Source organism: Rattus norvegicus, chromosome X (genome assembly GCF_021556685.1).
Source record: "Rattus norvegicus strain SHRSP/BbbUtx chromosome X, alternate assembly SHRSP_T2T, whole genome shotgun sequence".
NCBI classification, from domain to species: Eukaryota; Metazoa; Chordata; class Mammalia; order Rodentia; family Muridae; genus Rattus; species Rattus norvegicus.
The window spans coordinates 41,756,796-41,780,040 of NC_141554.1; the positions used below are offsets into that span (position 1 = coordinate 41,756,796).

General features: G+C 38.6%; 1 protein-coding gene across 7 annotated transcripts in view; it reads left to right on the forward strand.

Moving 5' to 3' along the window:
• Ppef1 (protein phosphatase with EF-hand domain 1) overlaps positions 1–16,049 on the forward strand; it is a 153,317-nt gene extending 137,268 nt beyond the window's left edge. For all 7 annotated transcript variants that reach the window (XM_087600180.1, XM_087600181.1, NM_001434223.1 and 4 more), the window contains 6 exons: positions 5,306–5,491; positions 7,244–7,386; positions 8,633–8,739; positions 12,973–13,136; positions 14,166–14,250; positions 15,437–16,049. In XM_087600180.1, the coding sequence (XP_087456306.1) occupies positions 5,306–5,491; positions 7,244–7,386; positions 8,633–8,739; positions 12,973–13,136; positions 14,166–14,250; positions 15,437–15,639 (888 nt within the window). In that variant the 3' untranslated portion in view covers positions 15,640–16,049. The remainder of the gene's footprint in view (positions 1–5,305; positions 5,492–7,243; positions 7,387–8,632; positions 8,740–12,972; positions 13,137–14,165; positions 14,251–15,436) is intronic.
• Positions 16,050–23,245: the final 7,196 nt, after the last annotated feature.

Genomic DNA, 23,245 nt, shown 5'->3' on the forward strand with positions numbered 1-23,245 from the left:
TAATTTCTTTCTCGGCTTGTTTCTCTTTTGTATAGAGGAAGGCAACTGATTTATTTGAGTTAATTTTATACCCAGCCACTTTGCTGAAGTTGTTTATCAGCTTTAGTAGTTCTCTGGTGGAACTTTTGGGATCACTTAAATATACTATCATGTCATCTGCAAATAGTGATATTTTGACCTCTTCTTTTCCGATCTGTATCCCTTTGATCTCCTTTTGTTGTCTGATTGCTCTGGCTAGAACTTCAAGAACTATATTGAATAAGTAGGGAGAGAGTGGGCAGCCTTGTCTAGTCCCTGATTTTAGTGGGATTGCTTCAAGTTTCTCTCCATTTAGTTTAATGTTAGCAACTGGTTTGCTGTATATGGCTTTTACTATGTTTAGGTATGGGCCTTGAATTCCTATTCTTTCCAGGACTTTTATCATGAAGGGGTGTTGAATTTTGTCAAATGCTTTCTCAGCATCTAATGAAATGATCATGTGGTTCTGTTCTTTCAGTTTGTTTATATAATGGATCACGTTGATGGTTTTCCGTATATTAAACCATCCCTGCATGCCTGGGATGAAGCCTACTTGATCATGGTGGATGATTGTTTTGATGTGCTCTTGAATTCGGTTTGCCAGAATTTTATTGAGTATTTTTGCGTCGATATTCATAAGGGAAATTGGTCTGAAGTTCTCTTTCTTTGTTGTGTCTTTGTGTGGTTTAGGTATAAGAGTAATTGTGGCTTCGTAGAAGGAATTCGGTAGGGCTCCATCTGTTTCAATTTTGTGGAATAGTTTGGATAATATTGGTATGAGGTCTTCTATGAAGGTTTGATAGAATTCTGCACTAAACCCGTCTGGACCTGGGCTCTTTTTGGTTGGGAGACCTTTAATGACTGCTTCTATTTCCTTAGGAGTTATGGGGTTGTTTAACTGGTTTATCTGTTCCTGATTTAACTTCGATACCTGGTATCTGTCTAGGAAATTGTCCATTTCCTGAAGATTTTCAAATTTTGTTGAATATAGGTTTTTATAGTAAGATCTGATGATTTTTTGAATTTCCTCCGAATCTGTAGTTATGTCTCCCTTTTCATTTCTGATTTTGTTAATTTGGACACACTCTCTGTGTCCTCTCGTTAGTCTGGCTAAGGGTTTATCTATCTTGTTGATTTTCTCAAAGAACCAACTTTTGGTTCTGTTGATTCTTTCTATGGTCCTTTTTGTTTCTACTTGGTTGATTTCAGCTCTGAGTTTGATTATTTCCTGCCTTCTACTCCTCCTGGGTGTATTTGCTTCTTTTTGTTCTAGAGCTTTTAGGTGTGCTGTCAAGCTGCTGACATATGCTCTTTCCTGTTTCTTTCTGCAGGCACTCAGCGCTATGAGTTTTCCTCTTAGCACAGCTTTCATTGTGTCCCATAAGTTTGAGTATGTTGTATCTTCATTTTCATTAAATTCTAAAAAGTTTTTAATTTCTTTCTTTATTTCTTCCTTGACCAGGTTATCATTGAGTAGAGCATTGTTCAATTTCCACGTATATGTGGGCATTCTTCCCTTATTGTTATTGAAGACCAGTTTTAGGCCGTGGTGGTCCGATAGCACGCATGGGATTATTTCTATCTTTCTGTACCTGTTGAGGCCCGTTTTTTGACCAATTATATGGTCAATTTTGGAGAAAGTACCATGAGGAGCTGAGAAGAAGGTATATCCTTTTGCTTTAGGATAGAATGTTCTATAAATATCCGTTAAGTCCATTTGGCTCATGACTTCTCTTAGTCTGTCTACATCACTGTTTAATTTCTGTTTCCATGATCTGTCCATTGATGAGAGTGGGGTGTTGAAATCTCCCACTATTATTGTGTGAGGTGCAATGTGTGTTTTGAGCTTTAGTAAGGTTTCTTTTACATATGTAGGTGCCCTTGTATTTGGGGCATAGATATTTAGGATTGAGAGTTCATCTTGGTTGATTTTTCCTTTGATGAATATGAAGTGTCCTTCCTTATCTTTTTTGATGACTTTTAGTTGGAAATTGATTTTATTTGATATTAGAATGGCTACTCCAGCTTGCTTCTTCTGACCATTTGCTTGGAAAGTTGTTTTCCAGCCTTTCACTCTGAGGTAGTGTCTGTCTTTGTCTCTGAGGTGTGTTTCCTGTAGGCAGCAGAATGCAGGGTCCTCGTTGCGTATCCAGTTTGTTAATCTATGTCTTTTTATTGGGGAGTTGAGGCCATTGATATTGAGAGATATTAAGGAATAGTGATTATTGCTTCCCGTTATATTCATATTTGATGTGAGGTTATGTTTGTGTGCTTTCATTCTCTTTGTTTTGTTGCCAAGACGATTAGTTTCTTGCTTCTTCTAGGGTATAGCTTGCCTCCTTATGTTGGGCTTTACCATTTATTATCCTTTGTAGTGCTGGATTTGTAGAAAGATATTGTGTAAATTTGGTTTTGTCATGGAATATCTTGGTTTTTCCATCTATGTTAATTGAGAGTTTTGCTGGATACAGTAATCTGGGCTGGCATTTGTGTTCTCTTAGGGTCTGTATAACATCAGTCCAGGATCTTCTGGCCTTCATAGTTTCTGGCGAGAAGTCTGGTGTGATTCTGATAGGTCTCCCTTTATATGTTACTTGACCTTTTTCCCTTACTGCTTTTAATATTCTTTCTTTATTTTGTGCGTTTGGTGTTTTGACAATTATGTGACGGGAGGTGTTTCTTTTCTGGTCCAATCTATTTGGAGTTCTATAGGCTTCCTGTATGTCTATGGGTATCTCTTTTTTTAGGTTAGGGAAGTTTTCTTCTATGATTTTGTTGAAGATATTTACTGGTCCTTTGAGCTGGGAGTCTTCACTCTCTTCTATACCTATTATCCTTAGGTTTGATCTTCTCATTGAGTCCTGGATTTCCTGTATGTTTTGGACCAGTAGCTTTTTCCGCTTTACATTATCTTTGACAGTTGAGTCAATGATTTCTATGGAATCTTCTGCTCCTGAGATTCTCTCTTCCATCTCTTGTATTCTGTTGGTGAAGCTTGTATCTACAGCTCCTTGTCTCTTCTTTTGGTTTTCTATATCCAGGGTTGTTTCCATGTGTTCTTTCTTGATTGCTTCTATTTCCATTTTTAATTCCTTCAACTGTTTGATTGTGTTTTCCTGGAATTCTTTCAGGGATTTTTGCGATTCCTCTCTGTAGGCTTTTACTTGTTTATTAATGTTTTCCTGTGCTTCCCTAAGTGTGTTCAGGTCTTTCCTGAAGTCCTCAAGCATCATGATCAAATATGATTTTGAAACTAGATCTTGCTTTTCTGGTGTGTTTGGATATTCCATGTTTGTTTTGGTGGGAGAATTGGGCTCCGATGATGGCATGTAGTCTTGGTTTCTGTTGCTTGGGTTCCTGCGCTTGCCTCTCGCCATCAGATTATCTCTAGTGTTACTTTGTTCTGCTATTTCTGACAGTGGCTAGACTGTCCTATAAGCCTGTGTGTCAGGAGTGCTGTATACCTGTTTTCCTCTCTTTCAGTCAGTTATGGGGACAGAGTGTTCTGCTTTCGGGCGTGTAGTTTTTCCTCTCTACAGGTCTTCAGCTGTTCCTGTGGGCCTGTGTCTTGAGTTCACCAGGCAGCTTTCTTGCAGCAGAAAATTTGGTCTTACCTGTGGTCCCGAGGCTCAGGTTTGCTCGTGGGGTGCTGTCCAGGGGCTCTCTGCAGCGGCAGCAACCAGGAAGACCTGTGCCGCCCCTTCCGGGAGCTTCAGTGCACCAGGGTTCCAGATGGTCTTTGGCTTTTTCCTCTGGCTTCCGAGATGTGTGTGCAGGGAGCAGTCTCTTCTGGTTTCCCAGGCCTGTCTGCCTCTCTGAAGGTTTAGCTCTCCCTCCCACGGGATTTGGGTGCAGAGAACTGTTTATCCGGTCTGTTTCCTTCAGGGTCCGGCGGTGTCTCCGGCAGGGGTCCTGCCGCTCCTGGGCCCTCCCCCACGGGAGCCCAGAGGCCTTATACAGTTTCCTCTTGGGCCAGGGATGTGGGCAGGGGTGAGCAGTGTTGGTGGTCTCTTCCGCTCTGCAGCCTCAGGAGTGCCCACCTGACCAGGCGGTTGGGTCTCTCTCTCACCGGGTCTGGGAGCAGAGAGCTGCTGCGGGCCGGGATCCGCGGGTGTGGGACTTCCGGTAAACACAGAACGTGCCCGGTTCTAGAGAAATTCTGCTTCCGTGTGTCCCAAGCTCACCAGGCAGCTTTCTTGCAGCAGAAAATTTGGTCTTACCTGTGGTCCCGAGGCTCAAGTTCGCTCGTGGGGTGCTGCCCAGGGGCTCTCTGCAGCGGCAGCCTTATTTACATTTCAATTGTTATTCCCTTTCCCGGTTTCCAGGCCAACATCCCCCTGACCCTTCCCCCTCCCCTTCCTTATGGGTGTTCCCCTTCTCATCCTCCCCCCATTGCCGCCCTCCCCCCATAGTCTAGTTCACTGGGGGTTCAGTCTTAGCAGGACCCAGGGCTTCTCCTTCCACTGGTGCTCTTACTAGGATATGCATTGCTACCTATGAGGTCAGAGTCCAGGGTCAGTCCATGTATAGTCTTTAGGTAGTGGCTTAGTCCCTGGAAGCTCTGGTTGGTTGGCATTGTTGTACATAAGGGGTCTCGAGCTCCTTCAAGCTCTTCCAGTTCTTTCTCTGATTCCTTCAACGGGGGTCCTGTTCTCAGTTCAGTGGTTTGCTGCTGGCATTCGCCTATGTATTTGCCGTATTCTGGCTGTGTCTCTCAGGAGCGATCTACATCCGGCTGACAGGAACCAGATGTAAACGTATTCTTAAACTTTTCGTCTTCAGTCCTGAGTATTATGTGACCTGCATTTGCTTCTTCCAGCCACCAAAGGAAATATGAAGCTGAATCAAAATCATTGCGCCTGTAGAGCATGCAGTGGAAGCCAGTCCATGAGTAAATGTACTACTGAATTGAGCATTCATGTGGAGGCAAAAAAAAATCAAAAATGGTTTTGGGATGTTCTGGAAAAAACATGAACCATTGTGCCAGGTTAAATTCAGGGAAGAAAGAGTTCATTTCAATGAATACATATTAGGCATTCTTAATATGTTCAATGGGGCAAAAACCTGGTCCAGTAGGAGGGTGATCTATCTAATTTCTTTGAATATATTAAGAGCACTTAATATATGTTCATTGAAAGGAACCACTTTCTCTTCTTCATTTAGCTGGGCAAGGTGGTTCATATCTGCAACTCCGGATACCTTTACTATTTCTGTCAAGTAAATCGGAATATAGAAATGATAGACTGTTGCTTATAACTATAAGCCTAATTTATTTCATTGTTCCAAGATTATTGACCTTCTGTGGAGTGACCCCAGAGGCAAAAAAGGCTGTTATCCAAACACAAGCCGAGGAGGCGGCTGCTATTTTGGACCAGATGTTACCTCTAAGGTTCTTAATAAAAACCAGTTGAAGATGGTCATTCGGTCTCATGAGTGTAAACCTGATGGGTATGAAATCTGTCATGATGGAAAGGTGAGCTAATGTCATGGATGAAATTCTTGCACACATCCTTGTCGCAAGCCTGGTCTTCACTGCACAGTGTTGTCCTACCTAAAAGCACATGAGATGTCTTCCTTAGTACCAAACAGAAAATGGACTAATGGTGCTTCACTCTCCCTTATCCTTAGAGATATTTAGCCTATTCTTTGGTCTTTACTATTCTAAGCAGAAATTCTGGTATGTGACTGCATTAATTACTCTTCTCACTGCCATAACCAAGTGACAAGAAGCAACGGAAGGAAGGAAGGAAGGAAGGAAGGAAGGAAGGAAGGAAGGAAGGAAGGAAGAAAGGAAGGAAGAAAGGAAGGAAGAAAGGAAGGAAGGAAGAAAGGCTATATTTTGATGCGCAGTTTGAGAATTTAGTCATGATGGACAAGGCATGGCAGACTGCTTGATGACCTCTCAGATGACCAGGAAGGAGACGCTAATGCTCAGCTGTCATTCTCATTTTTCCCTTTTTGTTCTGTCCAGGACCCTAACCTAAGAGATGGTGCCATCCACATTCACGGAAGGTTTTTCCTCCCTCAGTTAATCCTTTCTTGAGAAGCTTTCACAGACATACCAAGAATTATGCTCTGTTCCGTAATCCAATCAAATTGACAATTAAAATTAACCATCACAAGTGTACCCCTTTCTAACTTAATACCCAAATGCATTACTTTTAAATTATAATAATGACACTGATTACATACACACACACACACACACACACGCATGCACACTTCTTTTTACTAAATGTAAGCCAATTCTCACATTACACAGTTGCAATTCCCACAGAAGTGCAGACTGTGCTTATCCTTACAAAGATTCCAGTTTGCTCTCTTTCTTCTTCTGCAATTCCCTGTAAAAGACAGAATATACACAGCACACTTCCTTTCAACCCACTGAGGAGGTGGTCACTAGCAAATTGCTCACTGCAGTTAGTTTGCTGCCATGAAAGTGGACTACCTTGTTCTTCAGTTATGTCAACGAGGCTAGAGAAGGTGAAGACCAAGAAACTGTTTTTTATCTTCAGTTGCCCTGGGATAGTTCTTTTCCTTCCTTTTTTCTTTATAGTGCATACAAATAAATAACAATGAATATAGAATCCTGTGGCACTTCTTTCTGTGCTGATACTTTAATATTCTTAATTCTACTCATTCGTTTTTGGCCCATAGTAACATAAACAAGGTAATTAGAAAATAGCAGTGGTTCATCTGAAGTGACATTCTTATTAGACCAGAATTGGACTCAAGCCAGGTTTCCTGTCACCAGCAAGTATTGTCTTTCCATATTCTACCTCCCATGCTTCTATAGTTCATTCTATTATGTCTCTGCTCTTAAAACATTTTTGTGTAGCTTGGAACCCTCTAAATCTCTCATCTTTGATGAAAAGAACAAGAATGAACTTCTAACTAAATTTTGTTTTGACACCTCAGATATCACAAGATAAGAAAATAAGGGATTTGTCCCCAATGAAAAATGAGAATTTACAAACTAAACATTAAAGAGAATTCTAAGACTTGGCATTAAAATAGTATGCAGGAGCTCAGGGCCATACCCTGGGAATGTTGGATGAATAGCTAGGAGTTAGTACTGGGGACACTGACTGAAGACATTTTCCTTCAAGGGAATCATATGTCATGTCAGACCTGGATAATTTGCAGAAATTTATTTCCTGCCTTTCACTGAATGATTTTTTGAGAGCTAACTTAATGAATTTGATCCTCTTTTTTCTTTAATCAGGTCATTACTGTATTTTCTGCTTCTAATTATTATGAAGAAGGCAGCAACCGAGGAGCTTACATCAGACTAAGTTATGGTACATCTCCACAATTTTTCCAGTACCAAGTGACTAGTACATCATGCCTGAACCCTCTTTACCAAAGGTATATAGCGCTGATAATACTTCTGTCTATATCTGTAACCAAGTAGAACCAGTCCCAAGGGACTAAGAGCAGGCTCTGCCAGTGAAGTCTCTAGCCATCATTATTGGAGTTTCTGTTCCTTTATTCTTTGAGTTTGTGCTTCAGACTGTTTCAGGTTCTGTTGTTAGGTTCACTATGCTTATAGTTGTTCTGTGTTCTGTCATTAGGAATTAACCCCCTTTACTTGAGTTCCAGTTTTCACCTGTCTAGTTTGTCTCCTATTAGCATGAAACTCTAGCTTATATGGTTGCTGGGCTTTTTGTTTGTTTGTTTGTGTTTGCATTTTTCGTCTCTTTCATTTCAAACTCTTTGTGCCTTTGAAGCGAAAACATGTCTCCTATGAGGTGACATAGAGTGCAATCGATCTTGTTTCATTTTGAAGCTATCTAGTCTCATGGTCTGTCTTTTTAGTTGATTATTTAATTTACTTACATATGCTGTTATTTTTCATCGACTGCAACATGCACCTGCTATTTTATGGTTTTGATACATAGACAACGCTTTGTATTGTTGGTTTAACAGTGAAAACATTAGAAAATAAATCTTTTCTGAAAGTGTATAGACATTTTTTTCTTTTAAAAAAGGAACTGAGGAAGAAGTTCGTAGTGACTAAATATCCTAGCATCAGTCAAAAGATTGTCCTTTGTATTGAATTGTGTCTACCTCTGTTGCCTTGGGTTCCTATGATGCTCTGCTCATGTGCGTCTCTTCTTTTAGCTGTCGTCACCTATTTTGCTTCAGTCGTGTAATGGTAAATTTCAGTATCTCCTGTAACAAGTTTCTTTGTTCAAGTAATTACTCACATGAGTCTTTCAAATCGAGGAAAATTCTATCTGGAGCATGCATTAAAGTTCACGGGGAGAACCAGCTCCATAAAGTTGTTCTCTGATCTGCACACATGTACTGGGGCGTACACACAAGCCCCTCACCACATCTAATTGTCAAATGCAAAATATAAAAGTCTAGGAAACGGAAAGGAAGTATACAAAAAATGACACCAAGGATGATGATGATTTTAAAAATATCTAACAACGATGCAAAATGCAGACACAAAAATACACGCATTTACTATCCAACAACATGATACATATAAACACAGGCAAATTATTTAAAGTGGAAACTGGCATGCTGTAACATAGCACAGGAAAATGAAGCAGGACAGAGTGGGTCTTGTAAGTGTCACTGAAATGCTGCTTTCTTAATACAGGGTGAATGCTATGGAATTCAGTGCCTTCAGGATACTAAAGGAAAGAATGATTGCAAGAAAAACTGACCTTATCAATGCTTTTGAGCTCCGAGATCACAGTAGGACAGGTAATAAAATATTTACCATTTCTCAACAGGTCTAGCTATACACAGAGTAGGTTTTCTTCAATGATATTTTAGTTCTTATTTGCTAGAATGGAATGACAGAAAAATTTTGAAATCCATTATTTGCTATAAAACCAGCAGAATGCATCTCCTCAGTAAGGTTCTTTGGATTTAAACAATTGAACAGCACGAGTCAGACCTCTATTCTGGTTGCCTGTGGAGAGTCTGGAGGATGCAGAAGTGGAATGTGTTTGACAGCTTCACAGGGTCTTAAGTCTCATGGCTGCCATTGTTTTGAATGATTATGTGAGCCTGGCATAGTGACACATGCCTGTAATTCCCAGCCTCTGGGAGGATGAGGCAGGAGGATGATGAGTATGAGGCCAGCTTGAGTCATCCAGAGAGATTCTGTCTTGAGAAACAAAAACAAAAAGAAAACCAATTATAACCGAAAAGATGGTTTGAATCATACCTGAGAGCACAAATTAATGGGTAAGCACTGAAGGCTAGCTTGCCCTGGTGTGGAGGCTAATGTTGCTCTAGCAACCATCCTGATACCAAATTCTAGCATGGTAGAAAGATAGAAAAGGTGAAGTCAGGGTTTTTATACCTTCAAAGTGACTAAATTCTATGATGTTCCCAACTGCCTCTTTGAAGAAGACATCCTTGATTGTAGTCATTAGTATATTCAGAGGTTAACAACAGCTAGCCTGAGTTTGCAATTAAGGGGTGCTAAACAAACGAAGTGAGCTATGATGACTAAGAGTTCAGTAAAACTAGCGAATAACAGAGCTAGTTCTCCCAAGGAAATCAGCTGTTGGAGTTGTCAAATACAAAATTTAAAACATCTAAGAAAATGAAAAAGAACAGAAGAGAATCACGATGTGTGTTTGAAATATTTGAAATATGATTGGAAGAAGTATGGAGTAGTTATAGCACTGTTTGTTAAGATGAAGAGTAAGCACGGCAGGTACTACATACCTGTAATGCCAGCACTCGGGAGGCGGGGTCAGGAAGTCGGGAATTAGAGGCCAGCTTGGGCAACATGAGACCTTGTCTCAAAACAAGTATAAAACCCAAAGAGTGAGAGAGTGTGCATAATGACTGTGTTAAAGAGATTAGACACCTCTTCAAGAATTAGATCGAGAGATAGGAACTTCAAGGCTAGCCTAAGCAAAACAGTAACCCCCAAAGCTAACCTGGGTTATATAGCAAGACACTATCTCAAAAAACCTGTTATGAATAGTAAAATGAGAAGGCTAAGCAAACATCTAGTGAGGATCAAAGTCTAACATATCAGTGTACCAGAAAGAAAGAAACAGACTGTAAGGCTGTAAGGGAGGATATGTATATGTATGTATGTATGTGTATATATATATATATACATATATATGTATATATATGTGTATATATGTGTGTGTGTGTGTGTGTGTGTGTGTGTGTGTATAAAATGTCTGAAGCTCTTCCAGAACTGATGACAGAGTCCTAGAGATAAATAGAAACACTGATTATCAAGCAGGATATATAAAATTAAACCCACCCTTATAATGAAGCTGCAGAGCACCAATAGAGAAGAGAACATTCAAATGCAGGCAGAAGAAACACACATTACTACAGAGACACAACAGTTGGACTGATAGACTAATCAGCAACTGAGAAAGACACCAGTAGATAGTGGATCACATATACGAAAATTGAGAATTATATTGACAAGAATAGCATGCAAACATTAACAGAAACACAGCTGGAAAGTACTCTGTTAATAGCAAACAAAGTAGCCTCTGAGAAAACACGTTTCTAGACATGAGAAGGGACACTTTGTGATAGCAAATATTTAATTTGCCCATCAAATTTGTTCTGCATATTTATGTTCCTACTGATATGGCCTCGAAATATGCAAAACAAACCTGACAGAACAACTAGCAGCAGCAGAAAAATTCTGTCATCATAGTGGGTAATTTTAATACTTCTCCCTCAGAGACCAAAGATTATCACTATAGAATACATTTATACCCGACATGGTGAGCAGCAGCAGTATAGCTCAATCTAATCTAAACATAAAAATCACCTTTGGGATTCAGCGTGGTGGCGCATGCCTCTAATGCTAACACTCAAGGCTGTGGCAAAAGGATCATGAATTCAGGACCAGCCTGATATATAACATGTATATTTGGATCTAAGAATGTACTTTGAATCATTGTACTTCTTGTATCACAGAAGAAATCACAGTAGAAATTATATTATCCAAGCTGAGTGGTGATGGAGAATTAACATGTAAACTTTCCAGAATGCAAATTAGAGAAACAATGGCTTCTCTGAATGCATGTCATTTTAAATGATGAAATTTTATCAACTAATAAGAAAATAGTTCTTTGAAGAAACTGGTAAACTTAATAAAATGAGAGAGAGGAAGAGAGAGAGAAAGAAAGCAAAAATTAGAGAACATATATTCAAGTACAAATAAACATTAAGATCATTTAAGATACATTATGAAAACTTATCTATCAAAGAATTAGAACTTTATAAATCAAGTGGACATATTCCTAAAATACATACACCTATGCACACACTCTAAGTTGAGACATAAATAAACCAAAAATCTTAATGACTCTGTAACTGTTAAAGGAACAGAAATAAGGACATTTGAAAGTTTCCACAAGAAAGTCCCCCACTTTCAGACAGATTCATTTCTTAAAGAAAACAAGGGAAATCTTATCCCACTTCCAGAGAATAGGAACAGAGTATTTTAGGAGATCAACATAACCTTGGTGCTTAAACCTAACAAGAAAAAGACAATTAGTGGCTCATATTATGGATAAATTTATATGAAAAATTTTATAAATGAAATAATCAAATATTAGTATATCACAACCAAGTTTAGCAAATGCTATGAATACTAGGAAATCCAAGTTGTTTTGCCTTTCAAACCCCAGTTAATGTAATTTGCCATTTTAATGAAGATATTGTGTAATTTACCTAAAAACAATTATATTGATATATTTTACCCTGGTTTTATGGCTTAGTTTTCTTTTATTTAAAGTTTTTTGAGACAGGGTCTCTAGAACAATCCAGCCACAAACTTCCTATGTAGCTGAAGATGACCCTGAACTTTGGATCCTTCTGTCTCTACCTCCTATGTTCTGAGGATATTAGACTTATGCCACCATGCCTAACTTATGGGGTACTGGGAATCAAACCCAGGGCTCTGTACACGTTAGACAAGTACACTACCAACTGAGCTCCATTCTGAGATCTGTTCATGCTTTGTAAAAGCAGTTAGACTATTAAGAATAGATGCTAAGGGGTTGGGGATTTGGCTCAGTGGTAGAGCGCTTGCCTAGCAAGCGCAAGGCCCTGGGTTCGGTCCCCAGCTCCAAAAAAAAAAAAAAAAAAAAAAAAAAAGAATAGATGCTGAATGTGTTGGCTCATGCCTATAAGTTTAGCATATATATATATATGCGCAAAACATCCATATACATAAAATAAGTCTAAAAATGAAAGAGAAACTCTATATGTATCGTATAAATATTTATATACTTAGTAAAGAGACTAGAAATAACAGAATTGTTTATTTGAAATCATTTAAGTTCTGGGATGGTGGCTCATACCAGTCAGAAAGGATAAAAGAAGAATTGTAGGTTTGAGGCCAGCCTGGGGCTATATAATGGGTTCAAGGCTAGCCTGAGTAATATATTAAGACTGTCTCAAAAGCCAGGGTTTGACAATATTGTTTGGTGGTAGAGTGCTTGTCTATTGGACATACTAGGTTTGAGCCCCTATATAAAGTTGCTTCAAATGAATATATATCTTCAATAATCAGAAAAATAAAAGTTTATGTGGTTTGATAAATTACAATGTAATATTAAGGACAAAAAATAGTTGGGAAAGTAGGTGAGTGATATGCTAAAATAGTAAAAATAAAAGTAAGTCTTTCTTCTGTGTTTTCAAATCTCCTGTAATACCTTACTTTGGGTATTAGGGAAAGAGAAAAAGTTCAGTCCTTAATTGAAATTTCTTACATGTGACAGTAAGATTTACAGAACATGAAAAACTTACTTTACTTTTCCTCACTCAAGGCCCTGGGGGCTGGTAGGACAGATCATGGAAGCGAGCGGTGACCTCAGGCCTTAAAACCTCAGGCAAGGTCATGGAAACCACTAGGTCATGGGAAAGAGCTTTCATCTTTATTTTGTTCAATTATATGCCAATCATATGGGCTTTTGTTGTCGCTGTTAGGAAAGATTTCATTGGCCCAGTGGGCTTTTTCTATGGAGAGCATTTTGGGGCTGAACTTACCGTGGAGATCTCTGAGTTCGCATCTGGTAAGCACTGACTCCAGCGGAAGCGTCGACTACATGTCCAGCTTTGATGACATCCACATTGAGAAGCCGATGAAAGATGTGAGTGACGCCATTAGTTCCAGCTAAAAACTGGCTTGGTTCAGAGCACCCTTCAGACAGCCTCTAAGCAACTTAGTGCTTTCAAAAGTTGGGAGTGGAATTATCTAGTGGATGAGGAATGGATGGGGAAGGGTAGAAAAATGTATGCGTTCTCTTTAGAATAGACAAAATAAATAAGCAAAAACTTTGTAAGCAAACCTATGTTAAATTTAATATTCTTATTTTCAGTGCTGTCTCCCAGAAGGGCACATATAACAATATAACAACATCCTCTCATTTAAAATACCATTTAAATATTCAACATACATTTACAGATTTGCTGGTGTTCCCTAGAATATGCCTTAAGGTATTATGAGATATAAAATATCTTATTACAATGGCAATACTACAGGGGCACTGATCAGATCCCATCATTAACCAGTTAGCAATTCATCAGTGATGAGTTATAATGTTGAACTGATGGGAGAATTGTAGAGAATGTGGGAAGAACAGAGAGAAGCACGCTGGCTACACAGGGGAATATCCATAGGAAGAAGGCTTTGGATGGTTGAAACAGTTTACCATGGTGATTCAGATTATAGACCTCTGTCCAGAGGGCCGAAGATTCAAATCTCACTCAATAGCTATCTTACCTCTAGGAAAATTCCCTTTATCTTCTGTCCCTATTCTTTAAGACCATAGAAGAGGAAATGAATGCTCTACGTGGACCTTTCTGTAGATTTGCAATTGTCATTTCCTGCTACTCGCATTGACTCTTTGTCTCTGCAGAACCCAAGAGCAAGTCTTTAACCTGACTCAGAGTGGTTAAGCTGAGGGATGGTTTGCCTTATATGTAAATTGGTGACTTTACAGTCTAGTTCAGTGGTAGATGCCCGGCATACATGCAAGGCCCTGGGCTTATTTCTTTGCATTATAAGAAGATAAATAAGACAGGAAAAATAATTTGAGGTTATTTTGTATTTGTCACATTTACTGAAATCTGGACTGTTAATCCTCAATGTTTTAACACTTAGAAAATCTTTATTCTAGATGAAGTCTGATCTCATTGAAACTATGTACAGATACCGATCTGACCTGAAAATCATATTTAATATCATCGACACCGATCAGTCAGGTAAATGAATTTTGATTAGTTTGAGGAACTGGAGAGTTGCTTTTAATTTAGTTTTGAAATACAACTACCGATTTTCAAACTTAAAAATTCAGGTCTGGGGGCTGGAGAGATTGCTCAGTGGTTAAGAGCACTGACTGCTTTTCCAGAGGTCCTGAGTTCAATCCCAGCAACCACGTGGTGGCTCACAACCATCTGTAATGGCATCTGATGCCCTTTTCTGGTGTGTCTGAAGACAGCTACAGTGTACTCATATAAAATAAATAAATAAATAAATAAATAAATAAATAAATAAATAAATAAATAAATAAATAAATCTAAAAAAATTCAGGTCTGGAAATACAGCTGAGTGGTAGAGAGATTGCCTATGAGGCTCTGTGTACTATCTTCAGTACCCTGCCACCACCCCAACGTCTATGCAGACATTTGAGTATGAAAAACTATCCATAGTGATCCATGAAAGTAGATCTTTGTATATTAAAACAGGCATCAGTGGGTCTATGAGACGATTCATTACAAAAAGGTGCTCAATGCTGACCACTATGACCTGTACTCAGTCCCTGAGACTCACATGGTAGAAAGGTGAAAGGAGGAACTTACACTCTCAAGGTGTCCTCTGAGCTCCATATTTGCACTATGACATGGGCTATGTGCACACACCATACACACACACACACACACACACACACACACACACACACACATGCACACAAGCAACATCATCTCTTTTTTTTTTTTTTCGGAGCTGGGGACCGAACCCAGGGCCTTGCGCTTCCTAGGCAAGCGCTCTACCACTGAGCTAAATCCCCAACCCCAAGCAACATCATCTTAACTCCCGGACACTTTGTCCTGCCCTGCTCTCTGCTCTCTTCTGCCATCCTCCTCTGTGTCTTGCATCCTTGGACTTTAGTTTTTATGATTTCTATACCACTTTCATCCATGCTCACTCACCATTTCTTCACCATGTACTCTTTTTGCCATTAGAATATTCTCAGGATCCTCGGTAGCCCAAGTGCCATCCTGTGTCTTACGTTTATGACCTTGTTCTTCTGTCTCCTTAAGTGTTCTGATTCTCAGGCATGTTAGTGAGCTGGGACTTGGTACTCTTCAGTCAGTGTCGCTCCTCCCCCCACTCTTACAGGTTGGTCTTGACATCACCACTTAACCACCTCTGCCTGTTTCCCTTTAGGTCTGATCTCCATGGATGAATTCCGGACCATGTGGAAACTTTTCAATGCTCATTACAAAGTTCATATTGATGATTCCCAAATTGATGAGCTTGCCAGCACAATGGACTCCAACAAAGATGGCAACATAGACTTTAACGAGTTTTTAAGGGCTTTCTATGTAGTCCATAAATACGAGACGCCAGAGAGCCCTTTGAACAAATGAGAGAGCTTAGCATGAACAAAACCTTCTCCCAGCCCCCTTGAAAACAGCTGACCTCAACTCTCGGCCTTAACAAGAGCCCTTGAAACTCATAGTAGTAGAGAAAAGTAGATCCTAATTCGCACCATAAGTAGATGCACAGTGTGAGTGTTGGCAGGCTTTAGCGAACTGCTATTGGTAAGACTATGTTAAATATCAGTTGATGAGATTCACTTCCATTGCCAGTGATAAACTGGGTTTGAGCCTGGGGCTGGTCTCAGATGACACCTAACCATGAGACCAGAGAAATTTAGAAGCATATTCAAAGGAACCCAGAGAGCAGGAAGAGAAATCAATAGGTGTAATATCTGTGAGTGACTGAGGATGAGGTGAATACTAAACTATTGTTGAAATAAAGTATTTCCATCATCAAACTGTAATTGTTTTTTGGAGATATCACAACTAGTGATCTTGAGTAGGTGGGGGACCATCTTCAGGGATGAGAAGCATATCAAAATCTTGGGAGAGACTGTGAGAAAAGACAAAACCCCTATTTTTATTGTTTACTGGAAATAGGAAGTCAATATATTCACACTTAGCCCTATAATTAATATGGTCTGACAACCTATATAGCTTATTCTTATATTCTGATTACATATCAAACAACTGATTGCTTTCCAAAGGTGAGGATATATTTCATTATCTTTAAAGCTTTGGAACTTCAAGATCAAGAAATAATCCAGATCATGTGAGCTTCCCTGCTACATATATCAGAAATAATGAAAAAAAAACTATATCAGATATCTTTTGAAATGAATACCTAAACTTGTAGAAAAGCAAAAGAAACCCCCAGGTGCAGGAAAACAATGTAGTTGAAACCATGACAATATTAGTATCAGACAAGATAGGTTTTAATGCTGTAGATGGAAAAAAAGGTGACTTTTTTCATTAATCACTCCATTCGTTTACATCTCAAATGATATCCCACTTCCCAGTTACCCCCTCCACCAACCCCCCAATCCCAAGATATCCCACTTCTTGGTTACCCCTTCCACCAGCCTCCTATCCCACACCCCCCCTTCCTCTTCCCCTTTGCCTGTACAAGAGTGCTCCCACACATACATACTCCTGTCCCACCACTTCAGCATCCCCCTACACTGGGGTATCAAGCCTCCCCAGGACCAAGGGCCTCTCCCCTCCCATTGTTGTCAGTCAAGGCCATCCTCTGCTACATATGTATCTAGAGCCATGGATCCCTCCAGGTACACTATTTGGTTGGTGGTCTAGACTCCAGGAGAACTGGGCGGTCCACCAGCCTATGCTACTCTTCTAACTTTTGCCTTGAAGAATAAGTGATAATTTATTTAAATGTGTGTTAATACACAGAACCCTTTTTGCCTCCAATTCTATGCTCCAACATGGCAACAGTCTCATAATTTTCTTACAGTTACAGAAAAAAGAAACTTATACAGTGATGGAAATACCAACTGCGAGGGTTATCTAGCAAGGTGTTCAAATCTCCATCGTGGGCCTCGCATGCTATCTGATGACAGTGGTAGAATGGGTTGACGGAAGTTAGTGGCTGGTTAAGAATACATCTAAAATTCTCTTTATTCATTCTTTATTCTTTTAAATTGAAATGTAATTGCATCCTGTTTTCCCTTCCCTTTGCTCCTCACAACCCCCTCCTCATATACACCTCCTGCCCCCCTCTGCTCTCTCTCAAATACATGACATTATGTCAAAGCTAGAAATGGGCAAAGAATGACTTTTAAAGGAACTGAAAACAGCCTCAAATAATTTGACTTGGCCTGAAACATTTTGATTTTTCCATAGTCACAAAATTATGCCCATTTGTCTTTGTATAATCTTTAACACAGGCACAACTCCTTTTTCCCCTTTCCACTAGGAACTTGAGTTCACAATACAAAGAATATTATTAAGGGTAAAGAAAAGATCATTACTAAATGCTAAAAGGAATAATTCACCAGGAAGAAAAGAATAATTTTAGATATATGTATATGTAATAACAAAGCTTTCAAATTAATTCTGAATTTTATATAAGGGTTGGATGAAAGTGATAGAAGAAGCTTTGTGATAATATAATATCAGCATATGGAACATTGGAAAGCCTATTTCACCTGATGTGTCATGTGTATATGTGAGTGAATATGTAGCAATGTATAGATATGTGCATGTGCAGACATCTATGCAACCCTGAAATCCATTTTTTGAAATATGATTTTTAAGTTCAACTCTAAGGAATACATATTTTATGCATACAGGAACACTTATAAAAGACACAGGTTGAGAACAGCTCATCTAGAGAATGTGCTGCCATCATAATGGGCTGAGCAGCAGTTGTGGGGGAGGGAGGAAGCCTTCGACCTATGTGTACAAAACTCCTCCTTCTTTTGTCTCATATTAATCTGATTGTGTGTGTGTGTGTGTGTGTGTGTGTGTGTGTGTGTGTGTGTGTGTGTGTGTTTTCTTGGAGAGTTTGCTATTGAAAATGGCTCCCAAGCCTAGTGGTGAAGTGTCACCTAGTGTTCCTAAGGGTAAGAAAGCTGTGAGGAACCTTACGGAGAAAATGCGTGTGTTAACTAAAAATCATTCTAGCATGTGTGATAGTATTGTTGGCATGAGTTTAGTGTTAATGAATCAATAATACAAAGTAGATGAATTCTATTTAAAGAGAAATATTTGTTAAAGCAAGATACATATTGGTCAGTTAATACAAATGGTGGCCAAAGTCTGGCAGGAAACCAACACTATATTTCCCCAAGGAGCAGTCGTTCAGTATTTGTTAATTCAGTGCTCACTTAGATATATAGACCCAAAATACTGTGATTAATGAAAATCAATGGAGTTCTCCAAATATTTTCTGCTTTTTAAAATTTATTTATTTATTTATTCTGCTTTTCAAGAGCATTTATCCATTTAATTCTCTGCAAATGATTTAGGGGTACTTATTGAACAGTTTCTTCCTTTTTACTCATCTGTAATGACATTTCTATTATATAGGAAGCTCCCCCATGCACATGGCTCTCATTTTAGACTCCTTGTTAGCATCCGCTGATCTCTAGGGCTGTTTTCTCACCAATGCTTCATGTGTCGAATACTACAGATTTATAATTTTCTGGCTTTCTGGCAGCATGTGCCCTGCTCTCACCTGGATTTCTGGCGTTTCTATGCTCCTTTCACCCTCTGTCCACACATTAGAAACAGCTTGTCAGATCTGTGAAATCAGCTACTGGATGGTAATAGGAATTGCATCATTGCTAAATTAGCCTTTACTTTAGTGACTCTTCTTGCTCATAGACAGGACATACTTTCCAATTATTTTAGAATTTGTTCATCTACTTTAATGAAGAAGTTTGTGTCATTTCTATAATCCTTAAAAAGATTAATGCCAAGGTGACGTCCTGGGCATATTCGAAGGAAAAGGGGGTGGGCAAGGGAGAAATAATGAAATTAAAATCTCAAAAAATAAATAAGACAAAAATGGTTTATGCCACGTTATATACAATGTGAATTTTGTATTGCTATTCTATTTCTTTCTTTTTTTTAATCTTCTTGCTTGCATCCCACACAGAGTTCTATTTTAGAGTCTGGCTGATTCTTTTCTAGTCTTCAGATACTTTATGCGTTTCTTGTATGACCTGTATGGATCTGTGGAGGGGAGCCTATTTATGTGTGTGTACTATGTGCAGACACTTGATCAGTCTGGATTGTTCGCTTGTGGGATTTGTAATTTTCCATTGTTAGTTCATCATTAGTAGCACTTTTTGTTGTTTCCCCATATGTTTGTATGTCTGGAATATTCCATGATATTTGGGATGAGGGAGCTTTTCTTCCATGTCTTTGACTTGTTCCCAGGGGTATCAGTGCTTAAGGAGCTGGTCTTATGTAACTTTTTAGTCTGGAGTCTCTGAATTATGTGGGTAGAGTTGAAAGCAGAATGAATTGTAGCCCTGTGGTTTTAAATTCTCAGAGAGCTTTTATTATTTTCCCACCCAAAGCCCCGTGGCCCCATAGTTTCTCTTGTTTTTAAGTCTTTTCATAAATAAAATAGTTCTTTGAGGGGCTTGGCTTTATATGAAGTTCTTGGTTTAATTCTTTACCCCCTAAAGCCCAAAGCCTTATTTCCTGTGCCCATGTAGGGGTATTAAATCCTAAACCCCTAGGTTCTGCAGACAAATACCCCCCTGTTACATCAAGCATTCACTCTTCTGCTTTTGCTTTTCCCCCTTTGTTTCCTGCACCTAGGGGCTGGCTTTTATTATTTGTGAGCCCAGTTGTACATTTTAAATAATCATGGTAGATTTTACTCAGTGTATCTAGGTGATTATAATAAAAGGATTTTCATGTTGTCTGAGTTCCTATATTACTAACAGTGATAAGTAGAGTTTTTGCACTTTTAGTCCGATAATAGACTGCATTCATAGTATTTGTTAATGATCTTTAGACTTATTTTTATCCAATGATTAAATGTTCATAATATACAATGCATTTAGATTATATAATGTGTCATTTATTGGCCACAATTTTAAAACCTTGGTAGGATTTCTGAATTTCTGCAACAGATTTCATATAAATGGCATCATATTGTATTTTTTAAAAAGGCCACGCTTTATTCTTTTTACTTTGCCTTCCCAAGCTTTAGCGTGGCCCTCATCCATTCTTCTTCACACACAGAAGACATACTAACCTAACACATATTTACTCTCTGAATATAAATCTGTATTAGACCATTTATATTCTCATAGATGTATATATCTATGTACACTGTAAGACAATAACAGAACTATTCTTTTGTACTGCATTGAAAATGGGATTAGATAACCATTTTTTTGCATTCTTCTTTTACTGTTGGATGGATGGCACTGAAGGCCCAGGGAACTGTTCCAATTCCTGCTTTTTATCCTTTGAATGCTGATACATTTGAATTTGCCCTCCTGCCCCCCAACAAAGTTCATGTGTCGAAAACTTAATCTCGAAATTCATATGTTAATGATTTTTAGAGAAAGGTCTTCTGGTAAATAAGTAGAATTCGAAATGTCCACCAGAGTGAGAGATCTGTGATGGCGTTAGTGACTTTATAAGAGGGAGAGACCCGAGCTAGTACAGGCCTTCTCTGCTAGGTGACGGCATCTACCATGTTAGACTGCAGTAAGACGGCCTGCACCATATGCTAAAAACACTCCAAAAACACGCTCTTGAACGTCCCAGTCTTTAAAACCATGAGCCAGATATACTTCTATTGTTTCTAAATTATCCAGTTTCGGGAAATTTGTCCTAAGCACCAGAAAATGGATGAAGACCAATCACCAGGCCAGTGCTTAATGGATTTCGACATGCAATCAGCACCCAACCAAGAATAGAATATTGTGCTGTCAACATGGCTAAGTGAATGAGGGCACTTGCCACAAAGCCTAATGACCCGAGTTCGATCCCTGGAGCCTCCATTTGGAAAGAGAGACCTTACTCTCCAAGTTGTTCTCTGACATCTACATGCAGACTGTGGCACCTGTGCACTCGCACACCACAAAGCAGGTATACAATAAATAAATATGAAAATAATTTTAAAATTAGAGTATCCCCAGTGCCCCAGAGTCACTCCCATCTATTCCTCTTCCAACCTAAGGTACCCATTTAACAACATAGATTTCTTCAGTCCTTTTTGGAATTTTATAGAAAGGAAGCCATTCAATAGTATCCTATAATATAACATTATTATTTATAGCACTCCTAATGTACTTACTTTACGTCCTGATGACTGCAGAATATCTCATTATGTGAATATATCAGAATTTATTTATCCATTTGCTGATAGGCCTTGCAGCTATTGTGGACAGTACTGTCATGAACATTTTTGTTCATTAATTTACTCTTTTTAACTACCATAAAAATATTCAGTGCTGTGGAGGACTACTTTAATTAAGTCACCCTGCTTCTGCTGTGTTTAATGGGATGCTTTATATTGATGGTAAACTTGACAGGGTCTAGAATTACCTTGGAGACCTATCTCCAGGCACATCTGTGGAGAATTCTCTAGATTAGGTTAATTGGCGTAGGAAGACTGGTCTTAACTATAGGCAGCACCATTCTATCGGCTGGCATCCTGGGTATATCATAAAGGAGAGGGTTGAGCATAAACATCCATCGCCCTCTGCTTCCTGATTGTAGGTTCAGTGTGATTAGTTAATTACCTTATGTTCTTGACCACTAAGGTAAAACTTCAAAAAGTTTTATGCATATTGAGCACACAAGGGAATGTCGATCTATCCCTAATGATGGCTTAGATTCTCAGATAGCTAACCGGGCTCATCTATTCCTTGAGTGGCTGGAAAATTTGAGCCTATTCATGTACTTAGATTTTCTCTTTGATAAATTATTTCTTCATGTTTTGGTTACCTTTTCTTTTGGTTTATATATCTTTTTCTCAGCAATGTGAATTAATCCTAGCTGGGCATGGTGACACATGCCCTTACTTCTAGCACTCTAAAGCCTAAAGCAGGAGGATTACAAGCTAGTAAGCCAGCAAGATCCTAACTAAAAAGAGTTAACAACTTAGTTGTTTTCATTGAAAAGTATTTCTGTGACTACTATTTCTATGTTGATTTTGTTCATGTTACTTTTGGCTATATAATATATATATGTACATATATACATGTATATATATACATATATATAGTGATTCCATTCATATTTCCTTTAATTACTTCTGCTTTTATAGAAGGTGTTCCCAATTTCTCTAGAGCATATATTTATTCTCTGGAATGTTCTTTCAAGATGCTTATTTTTTACATTTAGGTCTTTATAGTACAATAATTTACTTTATATGGTATAAATGTGCTTTATTTCTATGTTTTTATGGTTCCTCTCTCCTTTTCAATACTGGGGAGTGGACCCAAGGCCTGGATGGAGTCAAGCAAATGCTCTGCCCTTTGTTCAACCCCCTCTATGGTTTATTTTTATATTCTTCTCCACAGGTACCCTGTCATGCCAGCCTTGTTTATTGACTAGTCCACATTTTTCCTCCTGTTGGAAATGGATGGTTGTAGTGGTCATGTACTAATTTCCCAAATATATCAGTATTTAATTTAGATTTTCTAGATACATCTATTAGTTTTGTCCATTTTCATACTAATATGTTTATTTGATTTTTAGTGCCTTGCTAGACAGCCATGATCTCATTCTACTGCCCTTTACAGTTTTCTTAGCTATTTCCAGACATTTACTTCTCTATAGGAAACTTAATAAAACTTTATAAAGTTACAAGAAAACCCCTGCTACTGTTATTAAGCTGGGTGTGACTGTTCGTGCCTGTAATGCATAAGGCTCATGGCAAGTTTGAGCTACACAATGAATTCCAGTCCAGCCTGCAACTCCAGAAACAAAACCAACACACAAAACAAAAGTCTCCAGAAGATTCCAACTGTAATGGAATACAATGTATATAGTACATTTGGACAATTTTATATTTTTATGATAACAAGCATATCTATCATTTGTTCATCAATTATTTTCTTTTATGTCTTATGTTTCTTTTCTTATTCCTAAATATTTTATATTTTCACAGATTGAAAACGAGATTTCAGTTTCACGTGCATTTTAGGTACTTAGT